The 27,004-nt window shown below is 54.4% G+C and overlaps 1 protein-coding gene across 5 annotated transcripts in view; it reads right to left on the bottom strand.

The window, feature by feature from the left end:
• COL27A1 (collagen type XXVII alpha 1 chain) overlaps positions 1–27,004 on the bottom strand; it is a 142,181-nt gene that overhangs the window by 42,884 nt on the left and 72,293 nt on the right. For 4 of the 5 annotated variants that reach the window (XR_012072200.1, XR_012072199.1, XM_072959984.1 and 1 more), the window contains 15 exons: positions 26,583–26,636; positions 25,791–25,844; positions 22,754–22,807; positions 22,534–22,587; positions 20,841–20,885; positions 19,593–19,646; positions 17,865–17,909; positions 13,421–13,474; positions 11,505–11,558; positions 11,211–11,264; positions 7,332–7,385; positions 2,101–2,154; positions 1,490–1,534; positions 1,360–1,404; positions 1,035–1,088 (listed from right to left, as the gene is read on the bottom strand). Coding sequence is in view for 3 of the 5 variants with exons in the window: in XM_072959984.1 (XP_072816085.1) it covers positions 1,035–1,088; positions 1,360–1,404; positions 1,490–1,534; positions 2,101–2,154; positions 7,332–7,385; positions 11,211–11,264; positions 11,505–11,558; positions 13,421–13,474; positions 17,865–17,909; positions 19,593–19,646; positions 20,841–20,885; positions 22,534–22,587; positions 22,754–22,807; positions 25,791–25,844; positions 26,583–26,636 (774 nt within the window). In the remaining 2 variants the exon portion in view is untranslated. The remainder of the gene's footprint in view (positions 1–1,034; positions 1,089–1,359; positions 1,405–1,489; positions 1,535–2,100; positions 2,155–7,331; positions 7,386–11,210; positions 11,265–11,504; positions 11,559–13,420; positions 13,475–17,864; positions 17,910–19,592; positions 19,647–20,840; positions 20,886–22,533; positions 22,588–22,753; positions 22,808–25,790; positions 25,845–26,582; positions 26,637–27,004) is intronic. The other variant, XM_072959987.1, reaches the window with a different exon arrangement.

Here is a 27,004-nt window from a genome sequence, read left to right as displayed (position 1 = left end):
ATGCAGCCTGGAGGGGCGGGTGATGGGGAGCACCCATGGGACCCGAGGCTCTACTGCCCTCGCCCCCTCACCTCCGCTGGACTGAAGGTACCGGTGCCTGCAGCTCCCTCCTCACCATGTGTCCAGCGCATCCCACCCAATCCATCTGCAACCTCTCCTACGCAATTACCTGAGCCCCAGTGCGACCTCCCTGGCTCAGAAACCTTCCAGCCTCCGACCCTTGCTCACTCTGTTCCCTCCGCCTGGAATGCCCTTCCATCTGCCCCTGGTCAATCCATTGTTCAAAAGGGCATCTGCCTGGGCCTCAAGCATGGGGGGCTTCAGACACAGCCCAGGGGGGCAGAAGCCTCCAGTACTCCCCCTGCCCTATCTGAGATTCCTCCTTCCAAACCCTGAGACTGCGTTCTCCTCTCCATCACCAGCCACACCCTTCATAGCCTCCTCACGGGGCCCTCAAATATGTGGGCTGTCCCCTAAACCTTCCTCTTCCAGGGAGATCTGAAGGGTCACCTCCGTTTCAAACCCCTCAATAGCTCCTTGTTGCCTTTCGGAGAAAGAGCAAACTCTGTCCATGGCTTTGAGCAACCAGCCCCTGTGACCTCTTCCTGCCTTCCCGACGTCCGGCTCCTCCACTCCAGCCACACCGGACTCTGTAGTTCCCAGGCAGCTCTCTGTTTATTCTCATCCTGCCCTCCCCATCTCGGAGACTTGAAATACTCCCTTCCCTACACTTTTCACTGTGCTAAGCACTCTATCCACGTTTTCTTATTTCATCCTCACAACAGGGTGGCACGATAGGAACAATTATTCCCATTTTACTGGCAAGAAAACTGAGGCTGGAAGGTCTCAGTGAGCTTAGATGCACCCAGAGCTCCTGACTTCCCCAATTAGTGCTCTGTCCCCAATCCCAGGCCTGTTCCATCTCCAACCTCTCTCCTCATCTAAGCACAAGACCCACACCCCCAGGGGGGTGGTCCATCTGAGACCAGCCTGCCAGGGGTGAAGACGCAAAGAGGGAGGGAAAGGGCACCTACCGGTTCTCCTGGGAGGCCCTTGGTGCCCGGGGGGCCAGAGGGACCTGGGATGCCCTGTGGAGACAAACAAAGGTGACCTTAGTCCCACCATAGCCTTCTCAGTCAAGCCATCATAGTGAATCAGGGTCCCATCCCCCCCCTCTGCTGTGTGACGATGGGGAGACTGAGTCCCAGAAGCGAAGAGGTGTGCTGGAGGGTCTTCAGGGCAGGGAGTGGGCAACCAGAACTTTCAGAGTTTCCACAGCAGGATGGGAACTTGGCTAAAGTGGCTATTTTCTCCCTGCAGAGCCCCACAGAAAGAATTTCACGAACCGGTGCTACTTACAGGAAAGCCTCGCGTGCCCAAGTACCCTCGCTCGCCAGCCGCACCCTGGAAGCACATTTAGGGTTCATTAGAAGCACGGCTCACAAAGCAAGGAGTGGGGAGAGGGGCTGGCAGCCTTGGCCTGACATACCTGCTGCCCAGGCTGGCCCGGTCTGCCCTGTGGTCCCGGAGGGCCCTGCGGGAAGCAAAGCATGCAAAGGTGGGAGAGGGCGCTTGGGAGGACTCTTCATGGAGAAGGGACTCCCACTACCACGGGAGATACAAGAAACCCATGAGATCATGGCATCCATCTTTCTCCCCAGTGTCTAGATGGGAAAACTCTGGCCCAGCCAGGGGAGTGGCTCGCCACAGTCCCCAGGTGCTCTGGGTCGAGAACCAAGGACCCCTCGGTCCTGATGGGGGTAGAAGCAGTCTTGGCTCTCAGGGGCCCAGGAGGGCCTTGGGGGTCAGAGGCCTTTTGTGATTCCTCCTCACTCTCTCCCTCAGTGCTTCTCCCTCACACATATGCTCTCTCCCTCTCTCCCTATCTGTCTGCTCATTCTGCCCTCCCTGCCCCCGTGCTGGGGGCCTGCCAGCACCAGAAGAGTGGCCGGATGAGCACTCAGGAACATGCCCTGCAGTCTCTCCGGGACGCCCTGCTGTCCCACGGGGCCTGTTACTGAAGAGGCTGCGAGCCCTGGTGTCTGGATGCCAGACCCAGCGTGGGAGGTGAGAGGAAGCGTCAGCCACGGGGGTTGGTACCTTCAGGCCCCTGGACCCCTGCTCCCCAGCTGGTCCATCTGGTCCTCGGGGTCCCTGGAATAGGAAAAAGGGACTAGCACAGTGGACAGTAGGGGTCTCCCTCGGGCTGGGAACCAGGAGGGCGGGGCTGCCCAGAGCCCTGGGCCTTTCGGGGCACAAACGAGGGCTCCCTCCCACTCCCACTTCCTTCATCCTCCCACTCTCAGGAGGGTCTCCCAGTGCAGTGTGCCCGCTGAGATGGTTCTGTGGAGGGCGTGGCATGGCTGGACTCAGCTAGAGGTACTACCGATCCAGAATGGGGCTGGTGGTGCATTTAAATCCTGTTTGAAGAAATGGTGGGGGTCAGCCAGCCAACCCATTTCACAGACGTGGGAACTAAGGGCAGAGCTGAGAGACACATGGCCACATAGCCAGGTCTTCAGACTCTGCTGTCACCTGCTGTTACCTGCACTTCCGAGAGCACATGTGGGGCAGAAGCAGTTTGTGGACAATGGCCCTTGGGGGAACCTGACAGAGGACGTGACCAGGGGAGGGTCTGCCTGTGGCTAGATGTGAGTAGCCCCCTCCTCCAGCCAGATGTGCAAGTTAATCTGGCCCAGCTGACATGAGGAAGGAGCAGAAACGGGGGTGGGATGAGGGTTGTGGGGGAACAGGCAGCTCTTCCCTGGAGCTCCAGGCTCAGGTCTAACCCCTGAGACAGGATTCTTGGTCTTTTGAGAGCTGCGAGGCCCTTGGGGCAGGTGGAATTCTCTTTTCAGATGGGAACACTGAGGCCCTGCTAGGGAAGTGTCTTGTCCAGGGTCCCTTAGCATGTTAGCAGCTAGTATTCCCTCCAGGGTTCCACCCATTGCCCCATGTGTCCCCTCCATGGGACTTCCAACAGAGACACAGACGGGATGGGGTCCCCCAGAAGAGGCCCCCATGGAGAACAGTGTGGTGTTTGTTCTGCTGAGGGCTAAAGAGGCCGTGCTGTGGAGACAAGGAGGATCCTGTGAAGGAGGCTGGCCCATCCCAGTGAGATGACCAGCCACAAAATGGGCCCAGGGAAGTACTGGGGTGGGGGAAGGTATGAAGCATGAGAAAATGGAACGCAGAGAAATCATTCAAATATTGAACAAGGAAATTTTCAATTAATAATTGAACCCCCAAAACGATGATGCCTTCTATTAGCTACCTGGGGCTCCCAATGCTTCAACTCCACAGCACAACTTTAAATAGGGCCTCACTGATGAAATAAACCTGGGCCAGGAGACCACGGGGCTGGGAACCTTTGTTCCCAGTGTCTCAGGCCCTGGCCCGGATCATCAGGGGTCTAGTACTAGGCACAGTGCTGCTCAGGAAAGGCTGTGTCTCAAGGACAAGTGACTGCTCCTTGCTGAGCCTCAGGTATACCACCTCTGACATGGGAATGAGAAACCTCCGCCTCAAGACAGGACATAATGCACATGCCTGGCATATAGTAATTGCTCAAAATACCTGGTCCTGCCAGAGGAGCTGCAGGCTCCCCAGAGGCAGGAGCACAGAGCAATGGCATGGCCAGCCTGGAATCAGTCCTTTCCTCAGAACAGGCAGCTTGTATCAGCTGAGAGTTTTCAAGATGAGGTCTAATTAGAGGGCATGGGTGCAAGTCCTGGTTTTGCAGCCGGCTTGCTGTATGACCCCAGGAAAGCCTTTTCCCCTCTCTGGGCCTCAGTCTCAGGTGGACACTGTCAGACTTACCACCCCTGTTCCATGCATAGGGGCCTGGTGGTGATGGAGACAGATTGGGGTGGGGGCAGCCCAGGTCATGAGAGCTGGGACAGAGGCTGAGCTGACGGTGGGCATCTGGCCCACCTGAGAGATGGCTTCCAGCCCCTGGCCTCTGTCTCTAACTAAGGCATAAACCTCCATGGAAAGAGATAAGTCTGGGAGCGGAGTGGAGGCCCCGAGGTGTCCAGGGCTTGGCCTAAATGACACAGCACCCTGTTTATCCTGGGAATGAAAGCCTTTCTGGGAGAAAGGTCATGAGATCTCGAACAACAGCAATGACAGCAGTAGCAGTGACAGCGACAGTGAGAGCTGTCATCCTTATCTTACAGATAAGGAAACAGCCGATGGTCGCCCTGCTAACAGGTGGTGGAGCCAGAATATGAATCCAAGTCAGCCAGATGCCCGTGTCTTTCCACCACTGTCACTGCTTATCAGTATGGGAGTGAGTTTCCCATCACAGGGGGTGTGCAGGTCAGGGCCAGGGCACAGTGTTAGAGAAGACAATGTCTAAGATCCCTCTTACCTGGGAGACTGCTATCCCCTGGGAGCCAGAGATCTCAGCGAGAAGCTGGGGCTGGCTGGGGGGAAACAGGACCAACCTTTTCTGTCCGAAGGGTGTAGGAGGCAAAGGGGATCCCCTATGCTGGGAGAGGCTCGAGGGCAGTGCATACCCTAACCCTTGCTCTGGGCCACTCTGCAGCTCATTGTCTTGTGTCCTGTGGGTGCCCAAGTCCTGCCCCCTCCTTCCCCAAATGAACATGGGCCAACTGGCCCCGTGGGAGGCAGGCCTGGGCTTCTGTTAGAGCCATAAGTCTGTTCTCTTGTAGCAGTCACAGCTGGGGGTCTGGCTTGTCGGGGAGGAGCCCCAGGGGACAAAAATTCTGGCCAATCACAGCCCTTGTGATGGAGAGGGCGTGTACTTGTGCCCAGTACATGCTACCTGTTGCTGTTCCACCAGGTGCTCACCACGTTCGAGCTTCTGGCGAAGGAATTTAATCCCCACGGCTATCAAAAGAGGTCTATTCAGGTGCTGACCCATTTTACAAAGGAGAAACTGTGACCTCAGAAAGGGCAAGTCAGTTGCCCAAGATCAAAAAGGAGGAGCTGGGATTCAAGGCCAAACCTGAGGGGCTCTAAGCCCCACCCAAAGGAGGCAAAGGCCAGTGTCGGGCACTTGGATCTCAGAATCCTCACGACTCCCTCAAAGAGGATTTTGGAGGGAGATAGCGGAGTCTCCCAGGGAAGAGGGATTTTAGACACTGTCTTCTCCAACACCCTGCCCCTGGCCCTGACCTGCGCACCCCCTTTGATGGGGAGCTCACTCCCACACTGGTAAACAGTGACAGGTAGTGGTGGAAAACAATGGGCATTCAGCTGAACTGGGTTCAAAGTCTGGCTCCTTATGTCATCCCGCAAGACTTATAGAGGTTAAGAAACTGGGCTGAGGTCCCAGAGTGGGTACCTGGGAAGGCTGAGACTTGCCCCTATACCTGTGTGACCCCAGAGCCCCACTCTTTGAGGCCTGTGGACCTAGACCCTGATCAACAGCCCTTCCAAGAGCCAAGGGTCTGGGGCCCCATCCTGGCCCTGGTCTCAACCCCTTAGTGCTCATTCTGCCCAGGGCAGTGGGGTGAGAGAGTGGTGGGCAGCAGGGCCCATCCTTCATATAGGCAGAGAAGCACGCAGGGCCTTGCAGACCTCCAAGCTCATTTCCCACAGCACAGATGGAGAAACTGAGGCCCAGAGAGCAGCAAGACCTTGCTACAGTCACAGGGCAAGCCAGGGGCTGCACAGGGGGCCTGCCCAGAACTGAGCTCTTTCATAGGCTCAGCAGGTGCCCCTCTGGTCCCCCACCACCCTCAGTTTCCCCATCTGTGGAGCGGTGGCCAGTCAGGCAGGGAACCCAGGGGAGGCCGATTCCACAGGTTTTGCATTCCTTCCAGACCCAGCACGGGGAGGGGCTTGTGTTCCCAAAGCTCCCCTTTCAGCTCGAGACGTTCATGTGGTTGAGAGCCTGGGTTTCCTCAAGCAGGAGATACATTCTTCAAGCCACAGCCAGAGAAGGGGTGGGAAGACGGTTGTGGGGAGCTCAGTGAGTCATTGGGGGCCTGAGCCTCTGCATGTGGCAGGTTGTAGGGGGCAGGACCTGGGCCAACACAGCTCCCCCTCCAGCTAGTCTGGCTTCCTGGGGCAGGAGGAAATGTGCAGGGGGTCAACGTGGAACCCGGCTGCCAATGGGCCTCAGCCACTCGAAGAGACCAGGATATGGCACTGGGAGGGGCCCTGCCAGGCCGGAGGAATGCCACTAAATCTTGCCTCTCCCAGGCTGACTGCTCAGACCATCTGGTTCAGGGGAAATTTTTAAACTACTTGAAATCCAGCCAAGAAGCAAATAAGCATCACAGATCCCCTGTATGAGTCTGAATGCCAGGCCTGGGCTGCCGGCTCCACCTGCGCCTTCTTGCTTTCTCTTCACAAGGCTGCATGGCCTGGCACCTGGGCCAGGCGGGAAGCAGGCGGGAAGCCACTCCGTCAGCCCCCCCTGCCTTCAGCATTCACAAGAGTCAGATTCCCTGGGGTCAGATCACACTTCTGCCATTCTAGCTGTGCAACCTGAGGCAGGTGACTTAATCTCTCAGTGCCTTAGTTTCCTTTTCTGTAAGATGGGAATAAGAAAAGCATCAATGTTACAGGGTAGTGTTGAAGATTAAATGAGTCAACGTACGTGATAGACGGTGCCTGGCACATAGTAAGTACTAGTGATTACCTCTGGCTACTGTGCTCAGGCCAGCCGTGCTTAAACCCTCTGTGGCTCCCCACTACCCTGAAGCAGAGCCCATAGGCCTAGCTGTGGTGTTTGAGGCCCTGCTTGGCTCGATGCCTGCTAATTCTTGGTCTCATCCCTTCTTCATCCCTCTGTTGAACCATAAACACATGACTCCTTCTCATCTTAGGGCTTTCCCTCTGCCTGGAAGCTGGCATTAGCTCAAGCGTCACCCTCTCCTTGAAGTCTTCTCTGGTACCCTGTCCAGGCGAGGTGCCTGTTGATTTCCACCATCAACACGCTAATGACCCTGTAACTGTCTAACCTACTTGATTGAACCATGAAGCCAAGCCAGGGTCCTGCCATCCTATTCTCTGCATAGGTATCTGCAAAGCCTCCAACAGTGGCTGGCCCAGAAGAGGTACTAAATAAATGGTGGCTGAATGAAAGGGTGAACAAACACATGGATGGACAAAGCACTGGTATCACAGAGCCCCTCCACGCCCACTAGATGGCAAGGCCTGGTGCTCAGAAATGGTATGGAAAAGATGGGTGGGGATACTATGCCCAGAGTCAGACCCGGGATGAGCCTGGAACCCTGCCCGATGCTGTGAAAGTCATAGATGTCAGGGCTGGGCAGGGGACAAGGACCAGGAGTTAATTTCTCTGGCAAGTGTCCCCAGCCAGTGTCAGTCCCTGGGGGCTGGACCCCACTTACCCGGCGTCCTTTTGCTCCCCTCATGCCCGGTGGACCTCGAGATCCTGGAGGACCCTGTGGGGAGGAGAAAGAGTTTAGAGACGCCCTTTTTCAAGGAGCAAGACTACCAGTAAAGTAAAGGCTGGGCCTGCAGCCGCAGACAAGTGCTGCTCAGGAGAGGCCCCTCCTGGGCCCGGCAGCTCCAGATGGAAGTACCCGGCCAGTGGGAAGACCCGCCCCCTGGGGAGAAGCAGCCGACAAGCTGCCACCTTGAGCAGGAGTCAGCGCCTTGGGAATCTGGCAGTGGGGAAAAGGCATCCTGGCTGGATGAGCCACTTTCTTCTTTATCTCAAAATCAACAACCAGAAGCTATGAAGACATTCCTGACAAAGTCTCCTCCAACACTCACGTCCCCTTTTCTCTCTCCATCCACAAGAATATGGTGACCCAAGTTCTGACCCTGAATATTACCTGAAAGCGTCCAGAAGGCTCTGACCAGGGCAGAAAGAGCCCGGGGGCGGCGGTGGGGGGAGCGGTGAGAAGGGGCAGAACCAGTCCATGGCCCTGGGATGGGGGAGCAGGAAGCGTGGGTGGAGGGGAGAGGGCCAGGGAGGGGGAGGGGAGAAGGAGGAAAGCCTGGGCAGAGGAGTGGGGGTGGAGGGAGGCCAAGAGAAGGGAGCAGGGCCTGGCCCAGGAAGACAGGAAGATGGCCCGTTATCTCCGTGGTTATCTCGGTTTGATGAAGGAATGACAAGAAGAGGCACAAGGGAGAAACAGGGAGGGAGGGAAAGAAAACACAGGGCTGGCTCTGTTCTTTGCATTCCTAGCACCTGGCCCGAGGCAGGCTGATGACAGGGATTTAGAGGAAGGACTGAAGAGCACAGAGGGTGGAAAGGGAGGGAAAGAAGATGACGAGAGGAAGGCGCTCTCCCCGTGGCTAGGTCTCCCTCCCTGGGTTCCAGCCCCAGCTACACACGTCATGCTGCGCCTTCACCCCTTCGCTGCCCAAGGGCCCCTCGGACAGCTCAGGAGCCTCCCAGCTCAGCGGCGATTCTCAGACTGGGCGTCCTCCTTTTTCAAGAAGAGGCAGCCTCATCCCCTCTCCGAATGTCAGGGAGAGGCCCAACTCTGTTTGGAGCTTCAGGAAAAACTCTTTCTGCTCCTATTTCTCTCTTCCCCGAGCCTCAAGGGGTACAGACCCTCCAACTGCTAAACTGATGTGAGGGGCTGGGTCCCACCCTGACCCCTTGTCAGCAGAGCAAGCAGGGTGTGGACCCCAGCGTGGCCCAATAAAAAGACAGATCTGACTCCCAGATGATGGAGAACATGAAGATTGGGTGAGAACAGGCCATTTTAGAGAGGGATCTCAGACTGCAGAAGGTATGCAATGAGTCACTGGGAAATTTCAGGAGCCAAGTCTCAGTTCAGAGGCAACAGAGTGCCTTAAAGAGCAGACTACGCCCCCAGAGAACTAGGTTCAAATCCCAACTCCACCACTTACTAATTTTGTGACCTTTGGCAGGTGACTTAAAATTCTTTGGGCCTCCATGTCATCATCTATAAAATGGGTATAAGAAGAGTCTCTGCCTCCTAGAGTTGCTGGGAAAATGAAATGACCTAGAGGGTCCTCAGTGAAAGGTCACTGTTGGCTCTCTTAAAGGGGGAGGAGGTCAGAAACTGGGGGCCCCAGAACCTGACCATCCCCCCAACAAATAATGGAGATAGTAACCTTGGCTGACCTCAGTGGACTGTAAGAGAACACAGATGTTAAAGTGATTGGAAAAGTGGAAAATGCCAATTAGATGTGAACAGTATCATCAGAAATGTCAATTTAATAGTAATAGTCTCACTAATAATAGTGGTAATTACCATAGCCAACAAATAGCGATAGTAATTACTATGATTACCATTCATGAAACACTTAGTCTATGCAGGTAGTTTGCTAAGCATTACATCATGCACAATATCATCTATTCCTCACAACAATCTCATAACCAAGGTGGTATTACATCGACTCACAGATGGGGAAACTGAGGCTCAGAGAAGCTATAAATGTTGTCTACAATCACAGTTAGTAAGGGAGGATCCAGGACTCACACGTGTCTGATTCTGAAGCTTTCTGGACCTTCATGCTATTCTGCTTCCCCAGTGGCACTGGGGCAGCTGGCTGTCCAAAAGGAGCCCCAAGAGATCCAAGGGTCCAGGTCCACACTGTGACACTGGAGGGTCAATGGCAAGCTTGGGATCTGAAAGCGGTTACTCATTGCCTGATTTCACTAAGTTGGAGCCAACCCATTGAACAGATGGAAGCACTGAGGAAATGGCACAAGGAGGTCAGTGGTGCCTCGGAGGTAGGGGATTCAGAGAAGGCCTGTACTTTCCTTCTATACTGGCCTGGATGTCCACACTGTTTTTCCACCTCCCACTGGCCTTCTTTTTTGTCTTAACACCTCCTTTCCAGGCTTTCCTCCTCCCACTGGACAGATGGGCACACTGAGGTTCAAGGAGGTCAAGGTCCAGGGGCACAGATAGAATTTGATGATGAACCCCTAGCATCCTTGTTCTCTGGCTTCTGCCCTACCCTGGGCACCTCTTATGCTGATGGGCTCCAATCACTCCACCTCCAGAAGTGTCTGCTGGGCCCTGGTATTCAGGTCCTGTGAAAACTGGGGAGGGAGGTGGGCCAGCAGCCTTTGGGCTGGATGGGCTGGGACCCTCAGCTTATGCCTCAGTTTGCCAACCAGTCCCTCCAGCCCCAGGCCAGATGTAGGTTTTCCTCCTTCTTGCGAACAGGGGGTAAAGTATGCCATCAGGAGCCCAGAGTGTTAGCTTCAGATCCCAACTTTGCACAGTGAGTTCCCCACCTCACCAAAACGACTGTGGGGGGCTGACAGGGCCACCCGCTGACTAGGACTTCCATCTTTGGATGATGGTTATGTGTCCAGGCTTCCTGCCCTGGGCTAGCCCTTCTGTATCCCTCCTCAGCACCTACCACTGCCTGGTACATGGTAGGTGTTCAGTAAAGGGCTATTAATGAGTGAGAGGACAATTATACCAGACAGTAAAAATCTTAAGAGCAGGATCTATTTTTTAATCATTTTTGCATCTCCAGGACTGAGCATGGGCGCAGCAAACAGTAGGTGCATGGAAAAGTTTGGGCCATGTTTCCCTAATTGGCTCAGATAACTGGTGTGTGTGCACTTGCCTTGGGTCCAAACCATCAAAGGCTCCCTTTCCCTCCCTCGTCAGACCCCAGAGAACCCTTCAGGCTGGCCGGTGAAGGCACCTGGGCAGCCTGAACTCATCATCCCCCAGCCCTGCCCCGGGATCCTGCCTGCTCCCGACCCCTCCCTCTACACCCTTTCCCTGCCTGAAGCCCACCCCTCCCCCTCGCCAGAGTGGGCACCCAGCCCTGAGCCTCCACCTTGGCTGAAGTGAGTGCCCTGCCTCATCTCCCTCTGTCCTCGACCAGCACAGGTAGAGGGACCAGAAGCTCCAGGTGCTCTGGATGAGAGCCACTCCTCCCCTATCCCCACCTCACCCTCAGGGGGAGTGGGAGGGGCCCCTGAGTCTGGGCCACCCCCACCCCCAGTGAAATAACAAAGCAATAGTGGTGCTTATGGCCATGACACTCCTTTGCAATGAGCATCCCTATGTAATGAACATTAGCTGCATGGTTTCATTTCCCCCTCGCACCCACACTATCATGACCATGATTATTTTCTATATTTTTCCGATGAACACAATTTAGGCCCAGAGAAGTTAAATGATCCGCTCTGGCAATATAGCCAGGGAGTGAGGGAGCTGGGATTCGAGTCCAGTGCCAGGACTTTGAGACCTGGACTCCTCACATTACTCAACAGTGGGTTTGAGCTCAGAGTACATGAGGGCTTTGCTTACCGGAGGTCCAGGCTCTCCGGGGTTCCCAACACCACCTGGAGTTCCAGGATGACCCTACCAAGAAAGAGAAGAAAAAGAAGGAATCAGCTCTGGAAGGTGCCTCTTCCTCCTGCAGTCCTGCCTCGGCCGGCTCAGCCCCAGCCCAGGGCCACACGGGCAGCAGCCAGGCCTCCTGGAGGGAGAAGGAGCTGGTCATCGTGAATGCCTGGGGTACACAGAGGCAGGCAGAGGAGAGCAGAGCCGTCACCACGGCTGTGACAGGAGAGGGCAAGGGGATGCAGACTTGCTCCTTACCATCGACCCCTTGGGTCCGGGCGCGCCTGGGGGTCCCATCATGCCCCGGTCACCCTGTGATGGAGACAGCAATTCAGGGAGGTCACGGTAGTGGGGTGGCCCTGTTGGAGTCAGGTGCAGAGGGCCCTCCAGAGGCTAATGAGGGATGGGACTTGTCCAAGTTCTATAGCCACATCACCCAAGGGTCCTGGGATTTCATTCTGCAGAAGCCAAGACCCCTGGCAAGCCCTGGAAGGCCTCAGCTTCCACTGCAGCACGTTACACAATGGGCTTCCCTTGAGCAAGGATGGTCCTCATCAGGGATTTGCTAAATACATTGTCCCCTTTGATCCTTGGTCCCCATTAGGCCTGGCATTCCCTGGGCTGGGCCTGCTAAGGCAGAGTTGGCAATAGAAGGCATTTCTTTCAGTCTCCCCACCCCCTGCCCAAACCTAGATGAGATGCTGGAGAATCAGAGATGTAACTCAGTCTCTCTTGACCAATCCAGACAGATTAGGCAGAGAGGAAGGGTGCCGCAGCCAGAGTTACAGCCGGAAGATGGGGCTCTGGGTTTGAATCCTGGCTCTGTTTGTTGAGGCCCTGTTTCTTGTATCCACCTAGCCAGCAAACATTTCTTCGGCATCCACTATATGCCCAGTATGATATTTGAGACCCTGAATGGTGGGTCAGAGACAGACAGACCTTGCTTACATGGAGTGAGACAGAGTGTTAACGGGGAGACGAACACAAATCATCAAAACAGATGCAAACTGGGGTCAGTGCAGTGAGGAAGTGGGTCTCAGAGCCAAGGCATTTTGATAGAGGATTTGGTCCACCTGGGTGCAGAGGTGTGGTGGGGAAGGCTTCCCTCAGAAAGTCTTGTGTGACCTAAGAGAGCTAAAGGATAACTGAGAGCCACCTAGGCAAAGAGGATGGAGGCTGGAGGATGGAGTGGGCAGGGTGTACCTGGCCAAGGGAACGGCATGGGCTACGCTGAGGAGGGACACAGAACACTCAAGCAACAAAAGAAGGCCAGAGATGGCTTGGATATTGCACTGAAGTTATCTAAGGTGTTACCACAGAGGCAACAGGGTGAGGGTACTCAGGACATTTCTGTGCTTTTTTTTTTTTTTTGCAAATTCTTATGAGTATAATTACTTTTTTAAAAAGTGAAATTTAGAAAAAAAAGAGGAAGAAGGGAGGGAGGAGGAGAAGAACGTGGTGGTGGTGGTCAGAGGGTCTGGGACAGAGGGAGTGACAAGGAAGGAGGCACGGGATGAGCCTGGAAAGCTAGGTGGGGCCAGATTAGGACCTCAGTCTTTCCATCTATCCAATGGGAATAATATCGGCTCCCCCCCCCCAGGGGCCCTGCCTGAGGATCAGGTAAGCCCTACACAGGAAAGCAGGTACCCTCCCCTCCAGCACCCACAGTGCGAAACAGGGAGTCACATGCTTTGGGCTGGGAGCCAGTGTGAGGCAGAGTGTGGCCATGGGCACTGAAGGTGGTTCAAATCCCAGCTCTGCCACTTCCCATCTGGGTGACCTTGAGCAAGTCACCACCCCTGTTGGAGCCTTGGTAATTGGGTCTGTGAAATAAGGCTGCTGGTGATTAACAAGGCAATGTAAGGGGCTCCTTTTTTGAAAAACGAATCTTTACCTCCCTCTGTTGCCCGCTGTGCAATGCGAGCATGCAGGCCATGAGCAGCCCAGGCCACATCGATGGCTGTCACACAGACACCTAACTGCGCTCAGGGGTGCTGACAGGAGGGCAGGGGTGCAGTCCCAGGGGATGCTGCGACAAGGGATGTGGCTCTTTGAGGGTCTGAAAGGCCAGGGAAGCGAGGTCTGAAATCCCCAGGGCAACTGGCCTCTTTGCCTTTTTAAAACTTCTAAACACAAGCTCTCTTTGCTTAGATCTCCCCTCCAACACAACTTACCTTTTCTCCCATGATTCCTGGCTCCCCGACCAGACCAGTGAATCCCAGAAGTCCCTGTAAGAAACGAGTAGAAAAGCAAGAGAAAGAAGGAAGGAAGGTGAATTCAGGGATGTGCTAAGTTTCAAAGGCAACTTGCCTGCCTCTCTCTTCCTCTGGACCTGTCTCCCGGGTCTCCTGCCCGTGCCTGGTAATCCAGCCAGCGCGGGGCTGCCACCGAGGACAGAGCTGCCTCTCTTCGGGCACTGTCCTGACTTCCTCCACTCCACCAGATGGTTCTGATTTCCGAGCCAAGCCGTGGGGCCGCTGCCAGCATCCCTAGAAGCGCCAAACATTCTTCCCGCGCCAGAAGCTGGGAGGCGGCCACGTTTGGGGACGGGGTGTTGGGGGGAGGTTTTGAGGGGTGGGTTGGAGGTGGGGGACGGCCCTTAAGCTGTGCTGGGAAGAGGGCTGCCTGTGAGAAATCTGTCCCCATCTTTCAGGGCTCTGAGGCTGTTTCAAAGAAAAAAAAAACGAACCTGCTGGCAGGATAGAAATACCCTCACAGCCTTCGCCAAAAGACCTGATTGAAATCTGGGAAGTGGAGGCCTTTTTACTGTCTTGTGAAAGGCTTCCTCTCCTTTCTGAAAGGGCACACATACACACACACACACACACTCACATTCACACACTGTGGTTCCTGTTGCTCTTTTTAACTCCACTGGGTGATAACTCGTCTCTGCGTTCCAGGGTTCTTCTAGGTGGCTGCTGGCCCCGCGGCTGCCCTGAGCAGGCAGACACGCACACGCTCAGCGAGCGTGAGGAGCTTAGTTGGAGGAGCAAGCCCAGACCCCACTCGCACCCTGTTCCAAAGGTCTGCTCTGTGGGGCCCAGAGGCGGTTTTAAAGTGGCAGCTCAGACCAGGGCTACCTGTGTCTTGCAGCTGAGCCTGGCATTCAGCTCTGAGCAGTATGGCTCCAAACCCCATGCACCTGTCCTTGCAATGCGTGTGGCCACGAGCAGGGCACAGATCTCCCTGGCACCCCAGCACCATCGCCACACATGGGGTGCCTTGTGCCTTGGGCTCAGAGCCCCTTCAGGGTTGAAGTATGAAGTGAGAGCAGTGAGGGACAAGGTGTGAGATCACAGCTAATAAGTCACAGAAAATAACCAAGTATTCGACTTTTGCAACAACGACTTTAAAAGTTAATTCGATCATTTTCAAGGTGATAGCAATATTAATAACAACAGCTGGCACGGGGGAGGGGCCAAGCCCTATACTTGACACTTAATCTATGTCATCATGATTCAATCTTCAGGTCTGTGCACCCTGGGCAAATTGCAGAGCCTCTCTGAGCCTCACGTGTGGAGTGAGGGGACTTAGATAAAGGGCTCCCCCTACCCCCCAGGCTTGTTATGAGAACCGGCGATACTGCACAGCACTTACAGGCACTCTATAAATGTTAGTTCCTCCTATCCCATTCTAATTTATTTTAAAAGGGCATGGGGTTAAGACAGAGGCCTGAGCTGCCCACAAGGGAGCAGTCAGACATTTAGAGGATGCCGAGTAAAGGGAATAAAAACTGCTCTGTTAAGGGGCCCCTGCCCGACTGGCCCAGAGAAACAGAAATTTCATAGCTACTTTAAATTTATGAGTTGTTGGGTCCTGGAAGGCAGGCAGGAACAAGAAGTCAAACAAGAGCCTAATGAAAAAGGGCCATACAGCGAGTGCCCCCTCCCCCCACCGGGACCCCTCCTGGGGGCACTGTCCCAGAACATCCAGACAGGCCTGGCCTGTGCCATGGGTGGAGCTGGTCCAGGGACGCTCTCCCCAGAGGCCCAGGACTTCCACCTGGCGAGGCTGGGGGAGAAGCAGCTCTGGCAGCTGTGGGACAGGTGGCTCCTCAGCTGGCAAGAGGGCATGGAGGGCAGGGGTGGGGAGAGGAAGCAGCATTATCGCCTACAGAGGGCACTGCACAGGCAGGACCTGAGTCCCCAGTTTGGGGGGAAAGGCTGGCCCGGTCCTCACACCAGCTACAGATAAAGGCCTGTTGTCGACTATGGGAGTTTTTCTCAGGCCCACCCTGCTCTCATGACATTCTGCTAGGTGCTGGGTCGTGGGTCCTCTGCTGGACTAGACATCTCCGGGTGAGGTGCTTGGATGCCTGGCTTCCCCCTGGACAGAGCTTCTTAAAGGCAAGGCCCATGCCTGGTGATTATCTCTGTGTGCCCAGCACCTAGGACAGGGCCTGGCAGGCTGGCTGCACTCTAGCCAGCTGTTAGAAAACTGTAAGAGCTCAGAAGGTCAGGGGTTTTTTAGCCCTTTCAGGGCAGGTTTTGGGAATCCAGCAGACCTGAGTGTCCACCTGGGCTCTGACAGCCACGTTACTGCCTGGGAGACCTTGGGTAAATTACTTAACTTCTCAGAGCCTTGGTTTCCTCATATGCAAAATGGGGATCATAGTACCTGCTGCCGTAGGGTTGCTGGAGGAACTGCAGGTGATGGTATGGAAAGTGTCTGGCACAGAGCCTGGAACCTAACACATGCCTGATAAATGTAGCTGATGCTGGGATTATAAGGAAGTCCTTACAATTTTTCCTGGGGAATCCTCTGATTCTGTCACAAACAGGAAATGTCTGCTCCTTCCCACATTGGGAGGGGGCCAAGGGAACAGCTGGCGTGGCACCCCAGGGTGCCTAGTGGCAGCCAGCAGGCTCCAGCCCTGTCTCATGGCTCAGACAGGTCTCTCTTTCCTGCTCAGCAGGCTGGGCAGCTAGCTGAGGGCTCTACCGAGTAAGTGGGCCCAGGGCAGCCCCCGGCAGGGTTCCCGCTCCTCCTGGCCCCAGCTTTGCCACTACCATCCTTGGTCATCCTGGTCAAGCCCATTCTTCTCCATGGATCCCAGATTGCCAACATGGACTAGGATCCAGGGGTTCTTAACCTGGGGTCCCCGTAAGGCTCCGTGGATGGACTGCAGGGGTCCATGAACTTGAATGGGAAAAATGACAACTTTCACTTTAACCAACCTCTAGTTGAAATCTAGCATTTCCCTCAACTATGAGTGTAGGCAACAAACCCGCAGCATCTTTACCGGCCACAGATATTTACGTGTCACATGACAGCCACGGCTGCAGAGACTTCGAAACTGAGGTCGTTATTGGACCTGCCTCTCGATCTCGTTATTTAAAGCGAGAATAAAGCAGCTTACCCATGAGACCACATTTTAACATACTGTCATATTCGTATTTCAATATGATTGATTTCCTCTGCAGTCCTTTGTTTCCTATTTAATGCATTTAAAAATCCTCTATTCTGAGAAGGGGTCCCTGGGCTTCATAGGCCTGCCAAAGGGATCCAAGGCACAAGAGAGAGTGATTTCTAGGGACCCTTTGTGCCCTGACATCCTAGGATTCTGAGTATCTATTTCCCGAGGGCCCTACCATGAGCATAACTATGAAATTAAATTTGCTGAATGTATTGCCTTTTTTTTTCCAATCAGGAAATACATCCAGGCCGCGGCAGCCCTTCCAAACTCCCGGGCTTCCCACAGAATGCGCTCGAATGACACTGGAAAGGTTTCAAAAATCCAGTCCTCCTCCTGCTTTAATTCCTTTCTTTCCCCCAACAGATGTTGCAGGCCTGGTGAGGAAGCTCATCGTGTGTGACTCTCACGCCACTGATGGTGTTTCTCTGCAGAGATAAATTCTTCTGGGACCCCAGCATCATTCCTCCTTCCTGCCTGAGGCAGCCCCTTGCAGGGTTCAGAGGGTGGGGTCCTTCTTTAAAGGAGTGGAGGAGACTACGACCTTCCCGACCTGACCTATAAGCCCAGAGGTTAAGCTTTCAGGAGGCACCGGGCTGCGGAGGAGGGACGAGGCCTGTCATCCACCCGGCACTCCGAGCTGCTGCTCTCCAGCGCCAAGGGCCCTGGACCTCGATACTGAAGGTCGTGGTGCTCCAACCTTCTTTTCAACAACTACTTGCAACCTCCTCTCCTCCTCAGACCTTGGCCTGGCTTCCTAAATAGAAGTGCCACTGGTTTGGATCCCATTTTCTTCATAATTCAGGGATGCCTGGACCAAGAGGCCCTGGCAAGGGGTGGTTCTGCTTTTCTGGTCTTCAGCTTCTCTGTCTATAAATCAAGCACGGGCGGCAACTGTTAAGGGCTCTTCCAGCTTTCACATTCTGGGAGCAAAGTCATGTAATGTCTTTGGGCGAATGCCCCCAACACATCTGCAGAGTCAGGCAGTGGGGAACAGCCATCATGACCAAGGTTCATGGTTTTCTCACTCAATGACCTCACCTCCCTCAGAGCCAGCGTTGGTCCATATCAATGAAAGGGGGAGATCAACGAACCTATCTCTCCAGCTGCCACAGGGATGAAATGAGGTGGTGCACAGGAGTGCTTCCCACTGAGTAAGTGCTCAGGAAAGGCAGTCATTATGCTCCGGGACAGTGTTGACTCACCTGCTCGCCCACGGGCCCCGGCCGTCCACCATCGCCTGGCTCACCCTGCAGAGAAACAGAAGAAGGTCACTAGGGATGGGCAAGGCAACAGGAGTACAGGCCTCCTGGGGGACATCCCAGCCTACTGGCCTTAGTTCCCACCAGTGGAGGCTGATCCCGAAACATAACTCCAAAGTCTGGTCTTGGAGACTCCAAACAAATGGCAGGGACAAGAGATATTGGGACAGAACTTCTGGCCCCAAAGATGACTCTAGTCACCATTCTCTCTGTAGATTACTTAGCACTTGATGTCTGTATCTCATTTGGGCCCTTCATCAACCAATTGCATTTTGTAGAGGTGGAAACTGAAGCTCAGAGAGGTGAAGTAACTTGCTCGAGGTCACACAGCAAGTTGAAGGTTACGGCCAGAATTAGAACTTTGGTCTGACTGATTGAAATCGCCATTCCTACTATACCACGCTGCCCCACCCAGGCTGAGCACGGAACTGGGGAGTCAGGGCACTTGGGTCCTGGACCTAACCCACCAGAGCTCTGCCACCAGCTCACAAGTGACTTTGGTGAGTCTTGTCTCAGCTCGGGGCTCAGCTTCCCCAGATACAAATAAGGAAAATCAGACTCATTGGTCCCCGAGGCTATTTCCAACTCTCAGGCTTGGTGGCCTCTTGGAGCCTTGTCTGTCAGCTTTATCCCATGCTGGGGTGGCTCCTGAGCCCCAGGCAGCCACAGCCGCCCTGGTGAGCAGACCCGTGGGATAAATCCAGCCAGGCCACGTCACTGCTTCCACCACAGAAACCCAGCCGGTATCTGAGGGAGAAAAGCCGAGACCTCAGAGGCCAGGACACGGGCTCGGACTGGCCAGGAGTTTGGCTCACAAATGGATGTGGCTCACAGCAATCCGGGCTTGAGCCTCAGCTTCCCCTCCAGCTCCTCCCCAAGGCCTCATGTTTGAGACACCCAGAGGAGCCAGACAGACACAGACACGGGGCCATTTCCCCTGGGGGGAGGGGACTTGGACAGCCTGGGCCCCCTGGCTCTGCCCTAACCCTCTGTGCATTTGCCCAGCTGTAAACTTGGCCTAAGGATCCCTGCCCAGGACAGCTGGGGAAATCCATCCCTCGAGGGGAGTCCCTGGGAAGCCATTAAGCTGCCCATGCGTTGAGGATCATACAATTTTACTAGCGCCAGTTCTTTTCTGATAACTTAAAACTGTTAATAAATGAAATGCAGATTTATGGTACCTAATGGGGAAAATATAGAAGCCTAGAGAAGAAAATGGAAATCTCCCATAATCCCACCACCCAGAGATAACCCTGTCCACATTCCGGCCTCTGCACGGAGCAGTCGGGAACAGGGTGCACCCAGCCCCACCGCGGGCACATCCTGCAGGTTCCGCTTTATGACCTGCTTCCTCACCCCGATCATCACCCCCGGAAGGCACACGCATTTTCCCGTCTTGTAAAATCTTGCAGCACACCATCTTTGGTGAATGCACTGTACCCCTTACTTGAACACTACCCCAGTGCTCAAGGACACTGAGATTATGTCCTTTTGTTCCACTCTGTTACCCATACTTTTTGATAAGTGGGGACAATTTCCTGTCCTTCTCACAACAGGTCAGGGATTCGGGGCTCATCCTAGGGCTTCAGAGGCTGGCTGCCCGTATCTCCTCTCTTCCCCAGGCATTCCCTCCTCCCTCTCCCCAGCCCAGTCACTTCCAGGTCCCCTCACCTTTAAGCCATCTGGGCCAGGCCTTCCAGGAAACCCCTTTCTGCCGGGTTGACCCTGTAACAGGGAGAGGTGAGTGAGCGAAGCCAGGAGGGAGGAGGAGAGGGCCACAGTGCCCCGTCAGGAGGGACTCAGAGCCCTGAGGTCACCAGGCTGCCAGCTGTCATGGGGATGCAGGGAAGGTCTGCAGCTGTGTGACCTCGGGAAGTCTCCCCTCCCCGGCTGGTCGCGTTTGTTAATGGGGATGATGAAACCCGCTTTCAAGCAGAGAGGAAAAGGATGGGACCAGACAGAAGATAAAGGACACAGGGAAATGGTTTATGCCGTGGTCCTCAAAGTGTGGTCCGAGGATCCCTCAGGGTCCCTGAGACCCTTTCAGAGGAGATTCATGAGGTCAAAACTATTTTCATAATAATATTAAGATGTCATTTGCCTGTGTCACTCATTTTCATGAATGTAAGTGGAGTTTTCCAGAGGCTACATGACACATGGTATCATCCATAGATGGAATGCACACTGAAAAACCCAGCTGACTTCTCTTAAGCCACACATTAAGGAGATTTGCAAAAAAAATGGTAAAATGATGCCACTCTTTTCATTAGATTATTTTGCTCTGGAAAATACACCTATTTTTCTAAAAACTATTATTTTTGTTAACATGAAGCATGCGTGTTGCTAATCTTGGAGTGTTACTGATTTTAAAGGAATTGACAAAAACTTTTACAGTTTCTCAGGCTTAATACTCAGATCGATAGATGTGACCTACACAAAGAAAAGCATTTGGGGTCCTCAATTATTTTTAAGAATGTAAAGAGGTGCCGAGACCAAAACATTCACAAACTGCTGATTGATGGAATCACTCTGGAAGGCCACCTGGTGCAGTGGAGAGAACCAAGGTTAGGTTCCAGGCAGGGCATGCTCACTTCCTGGCTGTGAGCTACTGGGCTAAACCCTTCACTCTTTGAGCCTGGATGGCCTTGAATGAAACGAAGGAAGACGGTGCCTCTTTCACGGAAGAATCAAATGAATGAAGATGGACACAAAGCAGCAGCACACAGTAGGTGGGCAAGAACAGCCAGTCAGCTTCATGCGTCTTGGCTCTCTCCTCTGGGGTCTGTCCTAGCCCCCTCCCTGGCTAGCCCAAGGCCCTCACTGGCGACTTCTCTCAAGAGCACCACCCAGATGTTGCCCACCTGCACAGAGCTCTCTCAGCACAACAAACCCCACCTCCCCTAGGCCAGCAACACTCACCTCCAAGCCAGGAACCCCTGGTGGCCCCATGGGTCCCTCATCTCCCTAGAGTCAGGAGAGAAGAAAAAAAGGAGAAGGTTAATCCAGTGGGAGTCTTGGAGAACTTCACCTGTTAGGAGGGAAAGGGGTGGCCACAGGAGAACCCCCTTGGACCAAGAGGGCACCTGGGCCGCCTGCCTGACCCATCCAGGGCAGAGTCCTAGAGGCCAGGCCACACAGGAGCTTCAGTGCCATCTGAATGTGACCAGCCGGGGTTGGTGGTATTGCTGGGCAGGAAAGTCAAACCCCATCATCTGCCATGGGAGGGGAGCCCCAGACTGCAGCTCAGAGATGCAGGCTGTCTTCTGAGCTCTGATGGTTACTCGCTGGCAGACCTCAGCCTCACTGTTCCTCAGTTTCCCCATCTGTAAAATGGTGCAGGGCAGAGAGGGTCATCCTAAACTATGATGACTAGCCTGAGTTCCTGGAGGAGACCCATGATCTCTTACCTTTTCTGAAGCCATCCCTCAAACATCACTTAGGATGGGTGTGCCCAGGGCCTAGTGGGTGTGTGGTGCATGAAGGGAGGGAGGAGGGCATGGGAGAGGGAACCAGTGGACGACTGAATGAACGTATGAGTGGATGAACGCATCAGTGAAGATGAGAGCAAATGGCAGGCGTATTGAGGGTCTGCTTGAGCGGTATTGTGAGTGTAGATGAAAGCGCGGGGCTGGTACCATCTTTCCCTCCAGCCCCCTCCCACTTCCCATAGGCGGAGACTCCTCAGGCCCTCCTGCATGTGCAGGCAGCCTCCAAACCGGCCCCCAGCGGCATGCCAGACCTAACCAAGAGGCCCCTTCCAGAGCCACCACCCCTCCAGCTTCCAGGAAAGCAACCCCACGTGGCAGTTTCCAGAGCCCATGCTGGGACCTGTGCCAGACCCAGAACCGGCCCGAGAAGGGATCCATGTCAGCCAGACGCCTTCCTGTGGTCATGGTGAGTCTGGGCCTCCTGCACCATCACCCAGGGCTGTGTGTCACGGGGCCCTAGGACCTGAGCCAAGGTGCATGGTAGAGGGCCTTGTGCACAGGAAAAATCCATCGGGTGCTGAACAGCCCTCCAGCTGGTGCTCCAGCAGGCCCAGAGAACTTCTCAATCCCCTTCGTCATGAACAGTAAATAAGGCAATCTTCACTCGGCCACTTACTAGCAGCACAAGTCATGCCATTCCCTGGGGAGGTCCCCAGGTAGCTCCCAGGAGCCCAGAAGCTATAGCATAGGGTCTGTCATAGGCTTTGTGCTCAGCAGACCCAGGTTTGAATCTGATGCTGCCTGCTGCTAACCATGGGACGGGACACAGTCCCTTCACCTTCCTGAGACTCACGGCCTCACCTGAGCCAACAATTCCTACCCTCCCACATCAATACTCCAGTAAACTGTGCTACTGTAAGCAAGAGCAGTGGCAGTGGCTCCGAGAGAGACCCCAGGGCAATGGGGGTGCCATTGCGGGAGTGACCTGCCAGCCAGAGTGGGGCAGAGAAGGACCCTGGAAGGGTCACGGGGCAAGGCTGTAAGGAGGAGCTGGAACGCAAGGTGGCCCTGGCTGTGTCTCCTGACTGAGGGGCCCTGGCCCCCAGCTAAGGCCTCCAGGACCCAGGACAGAGCAGGCTGGGGGCTAGGAGGGATGGGCAGGGGGCAGGGCCAGACGGTCTCACCTCGGGCCCCAGGTGCCCACGGGGTCCCGGCAGGCCTCGAGCTCCAGGCTTACCCTGGGGAGAAGGGAAAAAAAGGGATCTCAAGAGGCGGCACCTCCATCTCCAACACAGGCCAGCAAGGTTCCCTTGCTTCCAAGCCAGGAAGCCAGCCCTGTAGGCCTGTGGTTTCCGCAGGTGTCAGCTTCTTCAGCAGGAGCTACCACCCTGGGCAGGGACTCACCTTCACGCCTTCTGGGCCGTTGTCCCCAGGGGGGCCAATGTCTCCAGGGAAACCCTGAAGGGAAGCAGAGAGCAGGGGTCACTATGAAAGGAAATGCTAAGAGGGGGACCAACCTGGGTTTCCATCCCATTCTGCAAGGGATGTCACCCTGGGCAGGTACCATTCTTGGTCCTAAAACAAGGATCCTGGTACCAGCCCCTACACTTCAGAGACTTGCTGAGAAAATTAAGTGGAAGGAAGATCTCAACACAGAAGCAAGCACATACACGGTCGACTAATCTAGACTTTCCCAAGTCCTGAGCCTGGGGCAGCCAGGGCCTCGAGCCAGGCACCCTCTGCTCTGAGAAGGACCATCCTTTGACTGCAGGTATCCTGCAGGTATGCTTATGTTCTGGGTTTGTTGTGACTTTGAAACGTTTGAAAAGCACTGATCTAGTAAATCTCAGCTCATGTCCGAAGCTGCAGTCCCCGCTACATCCTGGCCAGGTGTGTTGGACCCTGCCCCACGCTACAGGTGAAGGTTCACTGCTCCCTGACCAGGCCTGTTCCTGATGGATGACTGTTCATGGAAGCTTCCTCCTGACATGGAGCAGAATCTCCTCCTCCCTCCTCCAAGGGCTTCACGCTGCCCCTCAGGGACCCTCAAAGCAAAAGGGGTCCTTCTTCCCATAGTGGTCTTTTGCACAATTAGGAGACCAGTCACCTCATCCCCAGAAGCCTGCCCTTCCCTGTCCCTTCAACGCCTTCTACTCAGGGGCCCAGGGCCCCTCAGTCTGGCTGTCTCCAACTGGTCGGCTTCCATCATCGGTGATCAGTAGGACACCCATGCTTCTCCAGGTGTGAACTGACCAGCACAGGCCAGAATGAGAACATCCCCTTTCTTCTTTTAGGTGTAATACCTCTGTTAATTCAGCCTAGAACCCCATTTGTTTTCAGGGCAGACCCACTACTCAGTTTTCTCTGAGCCAGAAACCAAAGCCTGAGATCTGAATCCCTTAGACCAAAAATGCTCTCCTACTTCGCCTTCATGAGTGGCTCTTTTCCCTTCCCCTGTTGAGCTTTTGGTGACTTTTTAAAATTTCAGCTCAAACATCCTCTCACCCTTCTCACTAGCAAAGGCAAAAGTCGTCCCGAATTTGAAGCTAACACAGGAAGCCAAAGCCCTGATGTCTTTTTCTTCTAATTGAGAGGCTCAAAGTTCCATTCTGCCACTGACTCACTGTGTGACCCCAGGCAGGTTTCTAAGCCTCTTCGCACCTCGGTTTCCTATCTGTCAAACGGTGACCATAACATCACCTAACAGGGCTGTTCTGAGGCTTTAAGCCTCTTTAAGACAGTAAGTTGGGTGCAGTATTTAGTTCAGTATCTGGCACCCGGTAAGCACTTAGTAAAAATCTGCGTTCTGAAAGGGTTTGGGTCCTGTGTCCTGGGAAAACAAGTCTGCCTGGGGTGGGCCTATTTCCATAGAGAGCTTGAAGCTCAGGATGCTGATAAAATGGTGGTGCTCACACAGATCAGATCCACTGATGAGCGAAAGAGTTAATTCACGTTGGGGCTGGAGAGCTGGAGCTCCGCCCACAGTCTCTGAAAGGAGGGAGGCAAAGACTCCGGAAGGAAGGCGCTGACAGGCGCATCAGCTTCTGACTTCAGCTGAGCAGGGCCACCTTCTGGATAGGGAGCCAGCCAATCCAAACAGAACACAAAGATGGGAGAGGCAGACCCCCACATCTGCCCAGGGGCCCTGGAGGAAGCCAAAGAGCAAATAAAGACCTTCATTTGCTATAAGTAGCAGAGTGACCCTGAGGAGGTCACTTCCCTGCTCAGTGACTCAGTTTCTTCATCTGTAAAATGGGGGTAGCGGCATCCCCCTCACATGGTTGTGGTGGCGATTCAACCAGTTCTCATCCTGAAGATACCACACAGCCGCCTGGCATGAGGTGGTGCCTGATAAAGATGAGGGAACAGGCCTTCCACCCGCACTGGCCAGACTGCTGGGAAACCCAGACTCTCAGAAAAGTCTTCTTCCACAGTGACCAAGGGAAGGAATCAGGGCCATGGAAGAGAGGCCAAGTCCATTTGTCTAAAGATAGGACTGTGTCACGGCCAAAGTCAACACAGCGGGAAGCAGAGCTTGTAGCTTTCAGGAAACACTCCCTCATCCATCCAGGCGATACCAGGAGTGATCTTTGGAAGGGTCTGGAGAACCCGGCAGGGCCAGACTTTTGTCTCTAAGACCTCATGGAGGAACAAGGCCCCAGGGCCGGGAGGTGTGGTGGCGGGGGAAGGGGGCTGGGCTGACCTGGGCCCCCTAAGACTGGCAATAGCCTTAGCACTGTTCACCCTGTTCTCCAGAGCTGGTCCCAGTACTGGGGACAAGGACTTGGAGGGGCAGAGCCAAAAGGGCTCCACCAGCCGCCCCCCTCCCTTGTACGTGAATGCCAGGGACGAATGTTTAACATAGCTGTGTTCACGGCCACATGTATCAGACTCTCAGGAGTCTCAACCAGAGTTAATATGTTAGTTGCTTTATCCATCCTTCATTATTTATCATTCTCCATTCAAACAGCAGAATTTTATACATTTGCCTCTTGCTTCCCCATATCTGCGAGCCCTGAGCCCCGCCCTTCTCCAGGGTGGCTGTGGGCAGCTGGGAAGGTTCCAGGGCTCAGAGGGGTTGGATGCCTCAAACTCCACGGCAGAGATTGTGGGGAGCGCCCGTGAAGGGGCCAGGCAGTTAGAGCTCAGAGGGCTTTCCTGAGGTTTTTCTCTGGAACTGTAAAGGTAGCCACTAAGCTCGGGAGGGTGTCTGAGGCCAGCATCTGCCCTACCGCCTGGGAGAGCCCCTAGGGAAGCCGGGAGGTGCAGAGGCAGAAAGGAAAAGATCACTGGTCTAGGGATTGATATTCTCAGCCTCATCTCTCTTTTGCTATGTGACCTCAGGCAAGTCTCTCCCTGTCTCTGGGAGAGACCTTAGTTTCCCAATGACAACAGCCAGTCCCAGTTGCAGCCAGACACACAGAAATAGAGTGTCACATACCTCAGGTCCAGGAGGCCCAGGAAACCCAGGGGATCCTTTGTCCCCAACTTTGCCCTGTGGAAGGGAAGAGATTGTTGGGGATTCAGAGGTAAGTGAGGGCCCACCTTCCCCCAAACCCTTGTATTAGCCCCCTGGCAGGAGGTGGTTGGAAAACTCAGGAGAATATGAGTGATATCTGCCTAGACAACTACAAGGAGCTGCTGCTCAAACCCCGTCTCCTACACTTATTTATTTTTTATTCCTTTTCAAATTCTTTTCCATTATAGGCCATTATAAAGTATTGAATACAGGTCCCTATGCTATACAGCAGGACCTTGTTGTTGTTTATCTATTTCTCTTGCACCTACTAGCCACAGGATCCTGGGCAAGTCCTTCACCTTGGAACCTTACTTTCCCCATCTGTAAAATGGGAGCAATAATAATCCTCTAACTTCTGGGTTGTTGGCAGTCATATAACACAGGAAGGATCTGATTTGTAGTAACATTCAATAAATAAACAACACCCACTGCTATTATTAATAATTATTTACAAGGCATTGGGAACCCTGGATTCTCTCCAGAGCTCTGCCAGTGACTGAGGCCTATCTATGATGCTGGGTGTGTTCCTGCCCTGGTTGGGCCTCAGTATCCTCATCTGTAAAATGGGTGAATCTCCATCTCTGCTTTGCTCTACTTGCCTCCTGGGCTGCTGCAGGAGGAAATGAGATCCTGGATCTGAAGGAGTCTCTGGTCACATTCCATGACCATTTGGAGAGTGTGAGGTTAGGGGGTTATGAAGCAGAAGGTACTTACCAGAGGCCCTGGCTTCCCCCGTGCACCCGGGAACCCTGGCAATCCCTGGCTCCCCTGGAAAAGACGCAGAGCAAGCTGGGGTTAGGGAGGACCAGAAATGGCCAGAGGAACAGCTGCATGGTCATCATTGCCAGCCTGAGGCCTGGAGGACATCCACTTTTAGGGGGAGGACAAGCTCCCCACTCCCTTCTTTCTGTTTGTAAGCTCCGGCTTGGCAACTCTGTGGGCTGGGCCCTGGGGATGCAAAGGTGAAGCAGCAGCCCCTGTCCTCACCAGGTCATGCTGGAACCTGGGACCCTGGGGCCCCCAGCAGGCACTGCAGTGTCCCTGATGCCTGGCAAGCCTGGAGACTGGGGCCCAGCTGGAGGGGCAGCCCAGAGACGTCGAGGCTGGGTCAGGACAGGGCAGCTAGGAGGGAGGGG

The sequence above is a fragment of the Vicugna pacos genome, chromosome 4 (assembly GCF_048564905.1).
Source record: "Vicugna pacos chromosome 4, VicPac4, whole genome shotgun sequence".
NCBI lineage: Eukaryota > Metazoa > Chordata > Mammalia > Artiodactyla > Camelidae > Vicugna > Vicugna pacos.
Note: the sequence above shows the minus strand (reverse complement) of the source record. Positions and strands in the feature narration are given on the sequence as shown.